The sequence below is a fragment of the Globicephala melas genome, chromosome 4 (assembly GCF_963455315.2).
Source record: "Globicephala melas chromosome 4, mGloMel1.2, whole genome shotgun sequence".
NCBI lineage: Eukaryota > Metazoa > Chordata > Mammalia > Artiodactyla > Delphinidae > Globicephala > Globicephala melas.
The window spans coordinates 128,434,476-128,450,967 of NC_083317.1; the positions used below are offsets into that span (position 1 = coordinate 128,434,476).

Sequence of the window (16,492 nt, forward strand, 5' to 3'; positions counted from 1 at the left end):
ACACATAAAATAGTAAACTTTTTAAATGTAATTACTCTTTCAAATGTAAATATAGGTATCTAGAGTAATGTTTTACATTTTCTAGTTACAGAAGTATCATTTTCTTAGATTTATCGCCTTTACTTTCTGTCATCGAGTATGAAAATTAGTTTTCTTTTGGGGGCTAGTTTTTGTAAAGAAATTATGATTTTTAAAATCATTTTATAATCATATCTTTTATGTATCAACTTGGTAACCTTGGACAAGTTACTTAACTTTAGGGCCTCACTTTCCTCATCTGTATAGTGTTGCTACTAATAGTCCCATTTTATAGGAGTGTTGTGAGGCTTAAATGAAATAATTCGTGTTAAATGTTTCACATATACAAGTCATTCAGTAAGTGTCTGATATTATAACTGTGATAGAATGACAGAGCTTGCTTGGTTTGGCTCTAAAGAGGATAGAGAAATTGAGAAAATTTCTTGTAGATTTTTCATTAATACTTCCATGTTGTATGTTTAAACATTTTCTGTACATATAAAATTACATATACAACTTACAAAGAATTCAGAATAGGAGAAAAGTACAAAAATAAAAATTAGCCATAATCATACCACTTCTTAATTTTGTCATGACATGTCGGTGTTTCCTTTTATGTGAGGATTTTTTATTTTATTTTTAAACAAATAATAGGATGTTATAATCAATTTTGTGGGGTACATTTTCTGTACTTTTAATTTTTTACAATTATGTTTGATAAGGCTGTGTTGTTTTCTAAAATCTTTATGTCCTTTAAGTTATTTAACTTTTCTGCCATTATTTGGATCCTTTGTCTTTTGTTGAAACCTCTATCTTTGGCCTGCCCTTTTTTTCTTTTTAAATTTATTCTCTCCTTTTTGGGTAGCATGTTTTCTGATAGGTTCTTGAGAAAAAGAGTATTGGAAAAGTATATATTTGAGATTTTACATGCCTGAAAAATTATTCTTACATTTAATTGAACCAATGTGGAACTTATTGAAAATTTTCTTCAGAATTTTTCCTCTTGTTTCCAATATTGCTGTTGAGAAGACCAATCCTGTTTCAAAGTTCTGATTCTGATCCTGTTTCTTGTCTTTGGAAGCTTTATGTTCTTTTTGTTCCTGATTTTCTGAAATATCATGGTGATATACCCTAATGTGTGTATATAATTCCCATTCATTATGCTGGGCACTCTTTATAGAATACATATTACTTGGATGTTAATCTGTTGAATCAATCCTGAGTTTCTTGTTGTTTCTCTTTTAGCTTCCATTCCTTAGTCTTTTTGTTCACTTTTCTTGTATTTCTTCAGCTTTATTGACCTTAATTTTCATTATCATTTTAAATATTCTAAGAGTTCTTTTGCATTATCCAAGTCTTTTTTTTTTTAACACTGTTTCATGGATGTAACATTTTCTTTTATCTCTCTTTGACAATGTTAATTATTACTCTGAAGTTTTTTTTTTTTAACACCCTACTCTGACCTCTTTTCCAATTCTCTGCTTTTATCAGTGTCTTTCATGTTGGAAACGTTCCTTAAGTATCTATTCATTGGCTTTCTAGTCATTGCTGACAATGAGACACTAAAGAGCAGATTGCCAGAGAGGGTGGGGGTTGGGGGTGGCATGGGTGTGTGTGTGTGTTGTGTTTGACAGGGAGGGGCAATGGCTCTGGCCTCTTTGGTGAGCATCACTGTAGGGTGGTCCTGTGGTCACATACCATTTTCACTGTGGACCCTAAACTCTTGATAATTATTTTTCCCTGGGGAAGTTTAGCTTCTTTGCAGAAGGATCTTTCAATCTCCTTAAGTCTGTTTGCTGTCTGCCATTTGGGAGTTAATACAGGGTGAAGGAGCACCCAGGGCACTCTGCACTTCACCTGTATCCCTCCTCTGTGTCTGATGAGTCCAAATCTCTGGTTTATATTCTTCAGGGAATAAACTTTCTGGACTTCCAAGATGAGTGTATGTTGGGGGAATTGCCTGACTGCCTAGGTTCGAGTGGAGATTTAATTACTTACTATACAAACTTTGAAATGATGCTCCTATTTCCAGACCTTATTTCACTTCATCTTCTGTGGACACCAATACTTCTCCAATTCCTTAATGCTTTTGGGTTCTACACACCAAAATTGTTTTTCTTTTTGTATTTCTTTAGATATAGTTGTCAAGCTTTTTCAACCATTTGGTTTGATTTGCATGCTTCATCCGTCTGCTTTCCATATACGTATATTGATACATTGTGGTTTGGGGTTGCAGGTAATTTTCTGGATTTATTGAAGAAGAAAATTGTTTTCTCATTATTTTGGTTGGGTTTTTAAGAGACAGGGATTGATTAAATGTTTATTATTTGGAAAGAGGAAGTTTATTGTAAGCCTTTTTGTTTTTTTAAATAAGTTTTTTAAAACTAAAGAAGGAACATAATTGCAATGGAATACTACTCAGCCATAAAAAATAATGAAGTAATGCCATTTGCAGCAACATGGGTAGACCTAGAGATTATCATACTAAGTGAAGTAAGTCAGAAAGACAAAGGCCATATGATATCACTTATATGTGGAATCTAAAATATGATACAAATGAACTTATTTACAAAACAGAAATAGACTCAGACGTAGAAAACAAACTTATGGTTACCAAACGGGAAAGGGGGTGGGGGAGATAAATTAAGAGTTTGGGATTTGCAGATACCAACTACCATATATAAAACAGATAACAGTGTTGAACTATATAGCACAGGGAACTATATTCAATGTCCTGTAATAAACCATTATGAAAAAAATATGTATATATGTATAACTGAATCACTTTGCTATACACCAGAAACTCACACAACATTGTAAGTCAACTGTACTTCAATTTAAAAAAAAAAAAGAGGGAATATAATCATACCTCTCTTTAAAATTTAGTTTTGTCCCATTATCATATATATTTCCAGGGTTTATAGTAATAGTTTTCAAAAGTATAGTAGGTATCACTAAATATAAAGACAGCTTTTTAGTTTTCATTTTTATGTTGAAGAACACATAAATGCAAATTGTTGAATAGTAAATAAAAGGGCCAGTGTCCATAATCTTAATTTTAACCATCCCAGTTGCCAATAATCTCTTTTGTTCCAGTTTTTGTTTTATATGTTCCCAGCTCCAACATTGTTTTTCTTCTTTTGGGGCTTTAAATTCTTTGATACTCTGTTTTTTAGTGTTCTTGATGTCCTCACTGCCTCCACTTTCCTAGCATAGATTCTGTTATTCAGGTTTATTTTAATCATGTCCTTCTCATGAAGGATCCTCAACATCCTTGCCCTCCATTATGCCCCCTAGGAAAACCTCATATTACTACCTGTTCCATACCTACACAAGTGGAGCTGAAAGTGGCTATAGAACAACACATAGTTATAATGGCTGGGCATTTTACATTTTTCTCTCAAGTGGACCTTTAGTGCTGCCTGGCAATCCTATTACAGTATTCTATGCCATGGATATTCCTACTTTCTTATAAGATTATTTCACACCTTCTCCTCAAACCTGTAGCATCTGCTATCCTCTTTTCTTCACAATTAGCTGATTATCTTGCTAGCTTTATAGAGACAGAAGAGAATCCTTCAGTGATTAAACCTACTTATCTAGGTGTACCAGTACACATATACTCTGCTTTTTCTTTTATTACAGTACTATCTATCTAAGGTTAGTCCTTGCCCTTGTGCAGTGGATCCAATTCCTGTTCAAGAACTTTACTCTTCAGGGTGTTTTTTCTCTCTGTCCTGCTTCAGTTCCCCCATCCCCTTTATCATTATATTAATATGCTATAACAGCGTTTATCTTTTAGAAACACTCTGTATCAGTTAGGGCTCTTCAGAAACACAGACTCATCAGGAGATATACTTAGGTACTTATTTTCTTATTTGCATACACACAGATATATATATTGGGGGAGAGGAAGATTTATGTTAGTGAATGGCTCACACAATTTGGGAGCTGGCAATTTTAAAATCTGTAGGGCGGGCCAGCAGGCTAGAAACTTAGGCAGGAGTTGTACAGTCTTGAGGCAGAAATCGTTTTCTAGGAAACCTCGGTTTTTGCTCTTAAGGCATTCAGCTGATTGGATGAGGCCACCACATTATTGAAGGTAGTCTCCTTTACTTACAGATGTTAATCTTATCTACAAAATACCTTCACGGTAACACCTGGATTAGTGCTTGATTAAATAACTGGATACCGTAGCCTAGCCAAGTTGACACATAAGACTGACCATCACACCCTCCCTTGTTTCCACATACTCCTTAATTATAGTCCTATTTTTCTCCTTTTCTTTATAGCAAATCTTAAAGAATTATTTCTATTTACTGTCTGTACTCACTCTCTTCTTATTCTCTTTAAACCCACTCCAATCAGGTTTCTATCTCCCTGTTCACTGCCTTTGCTCTTGTTGAGGTCAGCAGTTACCTTCTTAGTGTCATCTTTCTTGAAAGACATAACTACTTCTTCCTTCTTGAAGCACTGTTTTGGTGGACTGTAGAAAGCTAAACTGTAAATATTGAATTATCTCAGACTCAATCTAAAGACGTTTTTATCTTTATTCACTCCTCAGTGAATAAAGTGAAAACGAATTCCATGTTTTTATTATTTCTATTAAAAAATAACGGTAGTGAAATCACAGCAAGATCTTTTTTGACCCACTTCCTAGAGTAATGGAAATAAAAACAAAAATAAACAAATGAGACCTAATGAAACTTGAAAGCCTTTGCACAGCAAAGGAAACTATAAATAAAATGAAAAGACAGCCCTCAGAATGGGAGGAAATATTTGCAAACGAATCAACAGACAAAGAATTAATCTCCAAAATATATAAACAGCTCATGCAGCTCAGTATTAAAAAACAGACAACCTGGGACTTCCCTGGTGGTGCAGTGTTTAGGAATCCACCTGCCAATGCAGGGAACACAGGTTAAAGCCCTGGTCCGGGAAGATCCCACATGCCTTTGAGCAACTAAGCCCGTGTGCCACAACTACCGAGCCTGCGAGCCACAACTGCTGAGCCTGCGTGCCACAACCACTGAAGCCTGCACGCCTAGAGCCCGTGCTCCACAACAAGAGAAGCCACTGCAATAAGAGGCCCATGCGCCACAACTAGAGAAAGCCCCCGTGCAACAAGGAAGACCCAACACTGCCAAAAAAAACCAACCCAATCAAAAAATGGGCTGAAGACCTAAATAGACATCTCTCCAAAGAAGACATACACATGGCCAAGAGGCACATGAAAAGCTGCTCACCATCACTAATTATTAGAGAAATGCACATCAAAACTACAATGAGGTATCACTTCACACCAGTTAGAATGGGCATCATCGGAAAATCTACAAACAACAAATGCTGGAGAGGGTGTGGCGAAAAGGGAACCCTCTTGCACTGTTGGGAGGAATGTAAATTGATACAGCCACTATGGAGAACAGTATGGAGGTTCCTTAAAAAACTAAGAATTACCATATGACCTAGCAATCCCACTACTGGGCATATACCCAGAGAAAACCATAATTCAAAAAGACACATGCACCCCAATGTTCATTGCAGCACTATTTACAATAGCCAGGTCATGGAAGTAACCTAAATGCCCATCAACAGATGAATGGATAAAGAAGTTGTGGTACATACATACAATGGAATATACTCAGCCATAAAAATGAACGAAATTGGGTCATTTGTAGAGACGTGGATGGACCTAGAGACTGTGATACAGAGTGAAGTAAGTCAGAAAGAGCAAAACAAATATCGTATATTAACACATATATGTGGAATCTAGAAAAATGGTACAGATGAACCGGTTTGCAAGGCAGAAATAGAGACACAGATGTAGAGAACAAACAAGTGGACACCAAGGGGGGGAAGTGGGGGTCAGTGGGATGAATTGGGAGATTGGGATTGACATATATACACTAATATGTATAAAATAGATAACTAGTAAGAACCTGCTGTATAAAAAATTAATTAATTTAAAAAAATGATGGTGAGAGAGTAATGCTGTCATACAATTTAAAATTCCAGATTTAAAAATGTTATATGGTGAAATGTCAGTGTTCTACCCATGGCTCTCAGCCATCAAATTCCCTTCTCCGAATACAACCAAAGTTGCCTGTTTCTTTTATATCTTTCCAAAGATTTTATGAATATGATAGCACATACATATTCAGTGAGAGACAGTATGGTGTAGTGGTTAAGAACTTAGACTATGGAGCATGACGGCTGTAATCAAATTCTATCTCTTCCAGTTACTGGCTGTGTAATTGCCAAGTCTCTTAGCCAATCTATACCTCAGTTTTCTCTTATGTATAAAAGAAATAATTATAGTACTTAACTTGATAGAGTTGTGAGGTATAAATGAATAAGTGTGTGTAAAGAGCTTAGAAGAGTGACTGGCACATAATAATAAATAATTCATTCCTTCTTCATGCGTAAATGATATTATAATATACACAGTGACAGGCATCTTGCCTTTTTTTCCACCAAGAAGTTTATTGGCAGACTTTACAGCATATATAAATCATGCCTCATTTTTTTCTAGTGGCTGAATAGTCGTCCATTGAATCGATATGTTATCCAGTTTAATGGCTCTAAAAACCAATATTTTTATGATGTATATCTATTAACCATCTCCACTTAGATAACTAATAAGCACAAGACATTCTAATTACCCTTGCCTTTCCTATTTCTCTCATTTCCTATATTATCATATTCTTTTAGCTCTACCTTGAAAATATATTTCAGATCTAACTTTCTCTCCACCTACTGCTACCACTTCAATCCAAGCTAGCATTGCTTTACTGAGTTGCTCAAGGCCAAAAACTCGAGAATCATTATTGTAAGCTTTTGGCAAAATATGTTCAGTTCTCTTTCAGTGTTCTTCTATTTGGTCTCCCTTCTTCCACTTTTACTCTTCGCTAGTCTGTTCATATAGCATTTAAAAGTATAAATCAGACTATTTCTCACCCACACCAAAATTTCCAGTGGGTCTTATCTCATTTAGATTTTTTTTTTTTTTTGGCGGTTCGCAGGCCTCTCACTGTTGTGGCCTCTCCCGTTGTGGAGCACAGGCTCCGGATGCGCAGGCTTAGCAGCCATGGCTCGCAGGCCCAGCCGCTCCGTGGCATGTGGGACCCTCCTGGGCGGGGGCACAAACCCGTATCCCCCACATCAGCAGGCGGACCCCCAACCACTGCGCCACCAGGGAAGCCCTAGATTTAATTCTTGAGTCCTAACTAGTTCCTAGTAAAACTCTTACAACCTGGCCTTTTGATTTCCTCCTCAACCTTGTCTCCTGCTTCTGCCTATTTCTGTGCTTCAGCCACACTAAGTACCTTGCTCTTTTATGAGTCCCCTCTCATAACAATTTACGTCATAACCTTTGCACATTTTATTCCCTCTCCTTGGGACACTTTCTGTCATGTAATCATGCTCATTGCCTCATGCATGCTTAAATATGAGCTCTTCAGAGAGGCCTAGCCACCCCATTTGCTCTCTGTCCTTTTTACCATACTTTACTTTTTTTAACGATATTTTTTTTCTTTAACTGATAGATTTTTTCATTTGTATATTATCTATTGATATATTATTTTCTCCTCACTAGAAGATAAAAATCATGGAAGCAGATACTCTGTCTCATTCACTTTTGTGCTTCTAGTACACAAAACAATGCTCAGTACTTATGGATTGGTAAATGAATGGGGATGCACTAAATAAGTGTTTTTTGAACTCTCTGTGGTGAAAGACTAGTTTTTTAATTATGATATTAGTGTCATTTTATTACTAGATTCAGTAGACATAAGATTATTCTGTCAGATTGTTATAAAAATTTCTAAAAACTTACTTCCAAATTTATACCTTTAATGAACTGGTAACAAGCCATTTGTGGTCAACACATATTTGCAGAACACATTCTTAGTAGCACAGCGGTAGAACAAGTTTGCCATTCTGTAGCCAACAGTTAAAATATGAAGGCTAAATTAAGTATTCTCCTTGGTAGACAAAGAGAAGGCACTTCAAAGCCCACATCATAGAAACCAGGCTGAATTACTGGATTTATAAAATTCTGTTAATAATACCAGTAAAACTTAAGTAGTGCTCAGTCTATGCAGGAATGAGTCTTTTTTCAGTGGACTCAATAATCCCTATCACAATCCCCATGTTGTATCTATATCGTTAAGTTAGAAGTCTCTCCTCAATAGCTGTTTATTTGCTTTATGTTAGTATGTAAAGTGAAAATTTCAGTGAAGTTTAAATTTTACAGGTCCATAAACATCTCAGTAAATACTGCTCTATCATATCTAATATGTTTCTGAAAATATATTGATCATTTTGCATTTTTTTTTAGTATGTTGATATATTTTGTTGTTTATATATACCTAGGATGGGAGGAGGGTCATTACACAATGACAGCTGGAGTTTGGGTTCTGGGTTCCCAAAGAGATATATAGCTGAAGACAAAAAACAATTAAGTTCAAGAAAATTTGTATTTCAGCTTCTGCTGGTGAATTCCAGCCAGAGTTGGTGTTAATTTTAATGCTTTCCAATTCCTTGATCTTCAAGTCATTTTATTTTAGAGATCTAGAAGTATAAACTGAATTAAGGTCCATTTGGGTATGACTTTGTATGCTTAGGACAAGCTCTGTTAAACTGTTATCTGTTATCCCTGATTTGGGCAATTTGAATACACCACATCCCTTCTGCCTTTGAGCTATTCTTTTTTATACAGATTAATTTTAAGAGTACTTTTAACCTTCAGAGGTATTCTACTGACAATTTGTAAAATGCTATAAAATCACTAGCCTATATTTTGAAACACAAGAAGATTTTTCAATTTATTATATTTAGATGCCATATCTCAGGAAAAGGGAAACATTTTCATTTAAATGCATTTCTAACTACTCACTAACTTACATTTTGTTTTTAGGATTTTTGTCTTATATTTTGGTTTGAGGGCAGTAGCATTGCTAGTAACATGGATTTGACCAAAATGTAGATAGAGTTTCCGAATAACGAATTGTGTGTGTGTGTATGTGTATGTGTAGATAGATAGATATAGTTACACTATTATGTATACATGTTTATATATGTAATTAAAGGGAAATTTTAGAAGCTTTAAAAGAAATGCATGCTCATCTTTAGTTGTGTATATGTTTGCAGATGTTTAGATTGGTTCTTCCAAAACACTCATTAATAACTGAACATTCGTATTTGCAGATAAATAAACTAAATGAAAAAAAAGGGAGATCATTTTGCCATCACAAACTTTTATTCCTTTACCAGAATTCCCTACACTCTTATCATCTCAATGATGAAAGTAAATTTGAATAGACAAAAGGTTAAGGTTTGTGTCATACCTGTTCCTCAGAGGACTTGAAAGAGAAGTTTGATAATATTTAATTAGATTTACAAATACAAGTGAGTGTTTAAAAATACATTAACACTGTGACTGGGGAAACCGGTCAGAAATTCACAGAATATATTTTTAATGAATTTAATGACTTTGGTAGGTTCAGTCTATTTTTCAGGGATCAGAGGTTATGCCATTCATTGAGGTGAGGAACACAGGAAAAGGACCATCTTTGGGAGTAAAAGTCATGAACTGATTGTAAGCAAATAAGACACTTTGACGCATCTAAGTAAAGGTATTAAGGAAGCAATTATATACACAGAATTGGTGGCCAGAAGAAAGGTCTAAAAGGTTTGGTTAGTATGCTCTTACTTAGGTTGTGTATGTTTGAAGGTGAGGGAAAGGGGTTGTTGAGGAGACTACATAAATCCTTCCTGCTGATAATTAGGATGGGTCCATTTTGGGTGTTTTGGAGTTTTTTTTTTTTTTTTTTTTTGGCCGCACCGAGCAGCTTTTGGGATCTTAGTTCCCCGACCTGGGATTGAACCCAGGGCCACGGAAGTGAAAGCACCAAGTCTTAATCACTGGACCACCAGGGAACTCCCAGGATGAGTCTGTTTTTAAGTGGGAATGTTAATGAGCCAAGCTTATAGGGACACTGAGGCAGAGAAAATTGTCACAGGCTAAAATGGGGAGTTTATTTCTATAAAATAATTTTTCGTCTTTCTTATTTAAATTATGCCTAGATTGTAAAACATAGAAGTTGACTAGTTTCCTTCCATCATCCATTTCTGTTATAAATTTGTAATCTTATGGATGAAATTCTGATTCACAAGTAAATACTGTAATCTTACTTTATTTCATAGCCATGAAGCTCATGACTGCTCTGGTGAATGTTGCCTTAAACCTCAGTATTCATCAGGATAATACACAGAGACAGTATGAAGCTGAGAGAAATAAAATGATTGGGAAGAGAGCCAACGAAAGGTTGGAGTTACTACTTCAAAAACGCAAAGAGGTAAGGTTCACAGTAACTGTGATTCTTATGTTCTGTAAATGTGTAGTAAATATATCATATGTGTTTTTACTCTCCTAAAAAGGTTTGTGTGTATTTTTAAAAGTTTTTTTTTTTAAGTTTGATTATTTGAGCTCAGAGTTTTCAAATGAAACTGGAATTTGCTTCCAGCCAGTGTTTGATTATCTGAGTGCTGTCTGAGGGCAGAAGAGAAACACAGAACAACCATACTTTAGAAAGAAGGTGGTCTGGGAATTAGATAACTCAAAAAGATTATCAAGCTGTGGGCCCAGAAAGCACGGTAAATACTAACATCAGAACTAGGGGCCAGCAAAGATGCATTGCAGGAGAAAGCCAAAGACTATATATTAGTAGATGTATGAGACATTTCTGTTAATAATAAGATTGGTTCCAATTTTACAGTGAAATTTTCTTATAAATGTGTTGAAAGAGATTTTAAACTGGATTTTTAGTAGGCAACATTTTTATTCATCCAATCAGAAATGAAATTTTAGATGTACAGTGTTAGTCTGTATTTTAACTTGAGAAAAGAATAATGTCTCAATGCTATAAATATATTGCTGTCAATAAATAATGGGTTATAACAGGCAGCAGGAAGCAACAAACTTATGATTAAATTATGGTCTGTGCTGTATTGGAGTGCTAGGACTGCTGTAGCATATACCACAAACTGATTTTTCTTTTTTTTTTAATTATTATGTTTTTTAAAATTCTATTTATTTTTGGCTGCATTGGGTCTTCATTGCTGCACGCGGGCTTTATCTAGTTGCGGAGAGCGGGGGCTTCTCATTGCAGTGGCTTTTCTTGTTGCAGAGCATGTGCTGTAGGTGCACCGGCTTTAGTAGTTGTGGCACATGGGCTTAGTTGCTCAGTGGCATGTGGGATCTTCCCAGACCAGGGTTCAAGTCCAACCACTGCACCACCAGGGAAGTCCCTGATTTTTCTTTAGAACAGAAATTTATTGTCTCACAGTTGTATAGGTTAGAACTGGCAGATAACTCTAATCTTCACATGGCCTTCTCACTGTGTGTGTCTCTAAATTTCTCCATTATAAAAAGGAGACAGTCATATTTGATTTGGGGCCCATCTTACTCCAGTATGAACCATCTTAACTAATTACATCTGCTACAATCCTATTTCCAAATAAGGTTTGAGGTTCTGGGAGTTAAGACTTCAGTATATGAAGTTTTGAGGAACACAGTACAACTCATAGCACATTCTATACTAGAAATAATTGTAAGTAAGTTTTGGAACTGTACTTTAGTAAGAACTGCTAACCAAACTGTATCTCTTATAAATTATTTAATTTTTTATATAATAAATGCAGCAAAATTAGAACTTATAGTAAGTTTCAGTAATTTGAATGATTTACTATAAAGGTATTCCCAAAGTTATTTCAGTAAAACCCAAAACAAAGCATATAGCAAAAGAGAAAGTCTGAAGGAATTTTATTGTCACATTTGTATAAATGCACTAAAAGCAAATATTTCACTGCAGAACAAATTAAAATAAAAACTATCATCTTGAATGTGATTTTGTATCAGTGCTTTTGTTCCTTTTGAGTAGTAAACTCAAACTTTAACTTTGATGTGTAGTATTGCCTGAAGTTTATTTATATCTTTTCTATAGTATTTTATTTTGTTGCTGCATTTCACCACTAATGGCTAGTGTCCTTGCTATCTTCTGCTGTTCCTCCTATATTGGGAATTTGACCAATGCTCAGTTTGTTGCTAATCAGACGCAGAGTAATATTTGGATACTTTAGGTGGAATAGGAACTTTCTTACACAGTGGCAAATATGATAATCGAGGATGATCTGTTACCAAGAAATGTAAAACCAAGCAGGGGACCTGGTTTGGACAGGAGAGGTAAAGAAATTGAGGCCTATTCCGAAAGCAGGTGATATTTTGTGGTAGTAATCTGGTCACACTTAACCACACCACTCCTTTTTAGTCATTGTGTAATACATGTTGAGAGAGACAGAAAGTGGTTTTAAGCCAATGTAGAAAAGCTATAGAAATAATGAAAGAATACTGTTAATTTCAGACATCTGTTGCACAATATATGAGAAAAAAGATTGAAAATTACCCAGAATGAGAATAATCAGGAATTAAAAACAATTGGAACTCTTTATTACAAATAAAATGATCAGTATTTTAATTTATATTTTTATTTATTTTTCATTTCAGCTACAAGAAAATCAGGATGAAATCGAAAATATGATGAACTCTATTTTTAAGGGTATATTTGTTCATAGATACCGGTAAGGGATTTTAAAAATCATTTAGAACATTTTTAACTTAAATAATTTATTGCTTCTTTGTAGTCCTAGGCAATAAAAATATAAACTTTCTAATTATTTGTTTTGTTAGCTGGAAAACAGCTTTGGGTATAAAAGCTAAATAAGTGTACTGTTAACTGTGGTCAAAATTGTACCACCACCATCATTGCCACACTCTTCCAGATTCAGAACATATACTGTTAGAGATCCTATGTACTTGCATTTGTACTGATGTAATATTAATAAGATATCATTAAGTTAATGTGACCTTAATAAGATTTGATTGTCTTCATATTTGAAAAAATTAAATTCCCTGCTTGTGGCCCTTTTGTACTCATCTTGTTATATAATCAAATTAACCAACAGTGTTTTAAAAATGTGTTGGTTAAGATGGGAGAAATGAGTACAGTAGAGGGCACCTCTGCAGATAATGCAGCATCTTTATAACATCACTCTTCTTTACCTTCAACTATACACAAGAAAATAGGGTCAAAGTATTTCTGAAGTATTTTTGTCATGCTCCATTGCAAGTTGTCCTTCTGTGAAATGTGTGACCTATTAAAATACTACATGAGCGTATTTCATGGAGAATTAATGAATCATATACATACGCTTGTTGCCTTCTATTAATTAGGCGTGATTTGATATGTTTAGGCAGATAGACACAGATAATAGATGCACTGTTTTTAGACACATTTAAGACTTTAATTGGCCAGTTAGTTTTAAAAGTTAATTAAAACAGGGAGATTATTTTTTTAAAAAAGGAAAAATTTGTAACTTTGATAACTTACCTTAAAACATTTTATTTTAACTGAAAATGTAAAACTCTTTTGAAATAGAACCAAGCCTTTTACTTTGAATATGAATTCTTTGAATGGAATTTCACATCCTCTTTCTTACATAAACCATGCATGTAATGAATTATCAACAAATTTATTTTCAAAACAAAAATTCCCATATACCTGCCATGCAGTCTTTTTTTTAAATTACAGCTTTATAGACGTATAATTAACATAAAATAAACAGTACATTTAAGTGCATGATTTGATGACTTTTCACACACACACAACACACAAACCCCTACCTGTAAAACTACCACAGGCAAGATAATGAATATATCCATTATCCTCAGAAGTTTTCTCCTACCACTTTGTAATTCCTCCTTTGCTGCCACTCTCCCCCTTCCCCATCCTTAAGCAATCAATGATCTCCTTCCTAACTGATTTGTTTACATTTTCTAGAATTTTATAGAAATGGAATTTACACTTTGTACTCCTGATTTTTGTTCGTGTCTTGGTCTGGCTTCTTTCACTAATAAAATTAAGGTCTTTCATCCTTAAGACTTAACTGTAAGTTTTTTGTAGATTAACTTTATCTGGTTGAGGAAGTTTCCTATCCCTAGTTTTCTGACACTTTGTTAGGAATGGATATTGAATTTTGTCAAATACTTCTCTCCATCTTTTGAGATCATTATGTCGTTTTTCTTTTTGAAGAGTGTTAATGTGGTGAATTAAATTGGTTGATTTTTTAAACGTTAACTCAACCTGAAATTCTTGGGATAAAACCCACACACATAATCATGATATATTATTTTTCTTCATTTAAATCTTTTTATTGCTATAAAGTCATTTTTTTTGAAATGTAGATGATTTACAATGTCCTGTTAGTTTCGGATATACAGCAAAGTGATTCAGATATATATATAGAGATAGATATAGATAGATAGATAGATATAGATGTATGTATAGATATATAGATATATACAGTAAGTCCCCTACATACAAATGAGTTCCATTCCGAGAGTGTGTTCGTAAGTCCAATTTGTTAAGTCCAACAAAGTTAGCCTAGGTACCCAGCTAACACAATTGGTTTTTCAGTACAGTACTGTACTGCAATAGGTTTATAATACTTTTCACGCAAATAATTCATAAAAATCAAACACGCAAACAATAAAACATTTTTCATCTTGCAATACAGTACCTTGAAAAGTACAGTAGTACAGTACGATAGCTGGCTTACAGAGGCTAGCATCAAGTGAACAGGGAAGAAGAGTTACTGACTGGACGAGGGAGAGGAGGTGGGAGATGGTAGAGCTGAAGGATCGTCAGCAACAGGAGATGGAGGGCAAGCTGCAGTTTCACTCATGCCCGACATTGATGGCACAGGTTCTGGTTCCTTGCTGGATTCAGTTCTGTCTACCCTCTTGAAAAAATAATCCAGTGATGTCTGGGTAGTAGCTCTTTTTTTCTCGTCATAAATGACACAGTAGCACTGAATTGCATCCTGAATGGCTGCTATAACCTTTCTGTACTGTCCCACATTCGGCTCCTGTGCCTCAAAAATTAACAGTGCCTCCTCAACTAAAGAAAATCCCCTTGCCATTTCCTGCATCGTAAATCTCTTCAGTTCTTCAGTTACTTGTTCTTCCTCTTGTCTCTCTCTTTGTCTTTGCTGTGGACCTCCAATTCTTGGTGCCTCTTAGCAGTACCAGCTACATCACTGCTGCTTTTACACTTGCTTCCAGACATCCTGGGCTTGAAATAAAGATACTCTACTACTATATAAATTACTGTACAGTAAAGTACACAAAAGCACAACCACTTGAAGAGGATGCACACACATCACAGTGTACGCCAGACATGTGAACTAACTTACATGATTAGACATGCGAACACACGTTCGCGTCTTTGAAAGTTGTCAACTTGAAGGTTCGTATGTAGGGGACTTACTGTATATGAATGTATATCAATTTTTTTCAGATTCTTTACCCTTGTAGGTTATTACAAAATATTGAGTATACTTCCCCGTGCTATACATTAGGTCCTTCCTGGTTATCTGTTACATTTTATACACAGTAATGTGTATATGTTAATCCCATCCTCCTAATTTATCTTCTCCCTGCCCATCCCTTTTGGTAACCAAAACTTTGTTTTCTGTGTCGGTCACTCTATTTCTGTTTTGTAAGTGAGTTCATTTATATCTTTCTTTTTTTATTGATTCTTCCAATATTGTTAAAATGACTCTACTACACAAGGCAATCTACAGATTCAAAGCAATCATTATCAAATTACCAATGGCATTTCTCACAGAACTAGAACAAAAAACATTTTAATTTGTATGGAAATACAAAAGACCCCAAATAGGCAAAGCAATTCTGAGAAAGAAAAACGGACCTGGAGGAATAAGGCTCCCTGATTTCAAACTATACTACAAAGCTACAGTTGTCCAAACAGTATGGTATTGCACAAAAATCAATGGAACAGGATAGAAAGCCCAGAAATAAACCCATGTACCTATAGTCAATTAATCTACAACAAACGATGCAAGAATATACAATGAAGAAAAGACAGTCTCTTCAAGAAGTTGTGCCAGGGGCTTCCCTGGTGGTGCAGTGGTTAAGACTCCATGCTCCCAGTGCAGGGGGCCCAGGTTTGATCCCTGGTCAGGGAACTAGATCCCACATGCATGCCACAACTAAGGAACCCGCGAACTGTGACTAAGACCTGGCATAACCAAATGAATAAACAAAATAAATTTATATAAAAAAGTGAATCATTTAAAAAAAAGGAAGTGGTGCTGGATAAACTGGATAGCTACATGTAAAAGAATGAAATTAGAATATTCTCTAACACCATATACAAAGCTAAACTCAAATGGATTAAAGACCTAAATGTGAGACCAGTTACTATAAAACTCCAGGAGGAAGACATAGGCAGAACACTCTTTGACATAATTCGCAGCAAGATTGTTTTAGATCTGTCTCCTAGAATCATGGAAATAAAAACAAATACTTTTTAAATGGGACCTAATTAAATTT

The 16,492-nt window shown here is 35.0% G+C and overlaps 1 protein-coding gene across 1 annotated transcript in view; it reads left to right on the forward strand.

Moving 5' to 3' along the window:
• Nucleotides 1-16,492, forward strand: part of STAG1 (STAG1 cohesin complex component) — a 423,041-nt gene that overhangs the window by 264,051 nt on the left and 142,498 nt on the right. The window contains exons 8-9 of the mRNA XM_030873418.2: nt 10,225-10,376; nt 12,584-12,657. Of these exons, the coding sequence (XP_030729278.1) occupies nt 10,225-10,376; nt 12,584-12,657 (226 nt within the window). The remainder of the gene's footprint in view (nt 1-10,224; nt 10,377-12,583; nt 12,658-16,492) is intronic.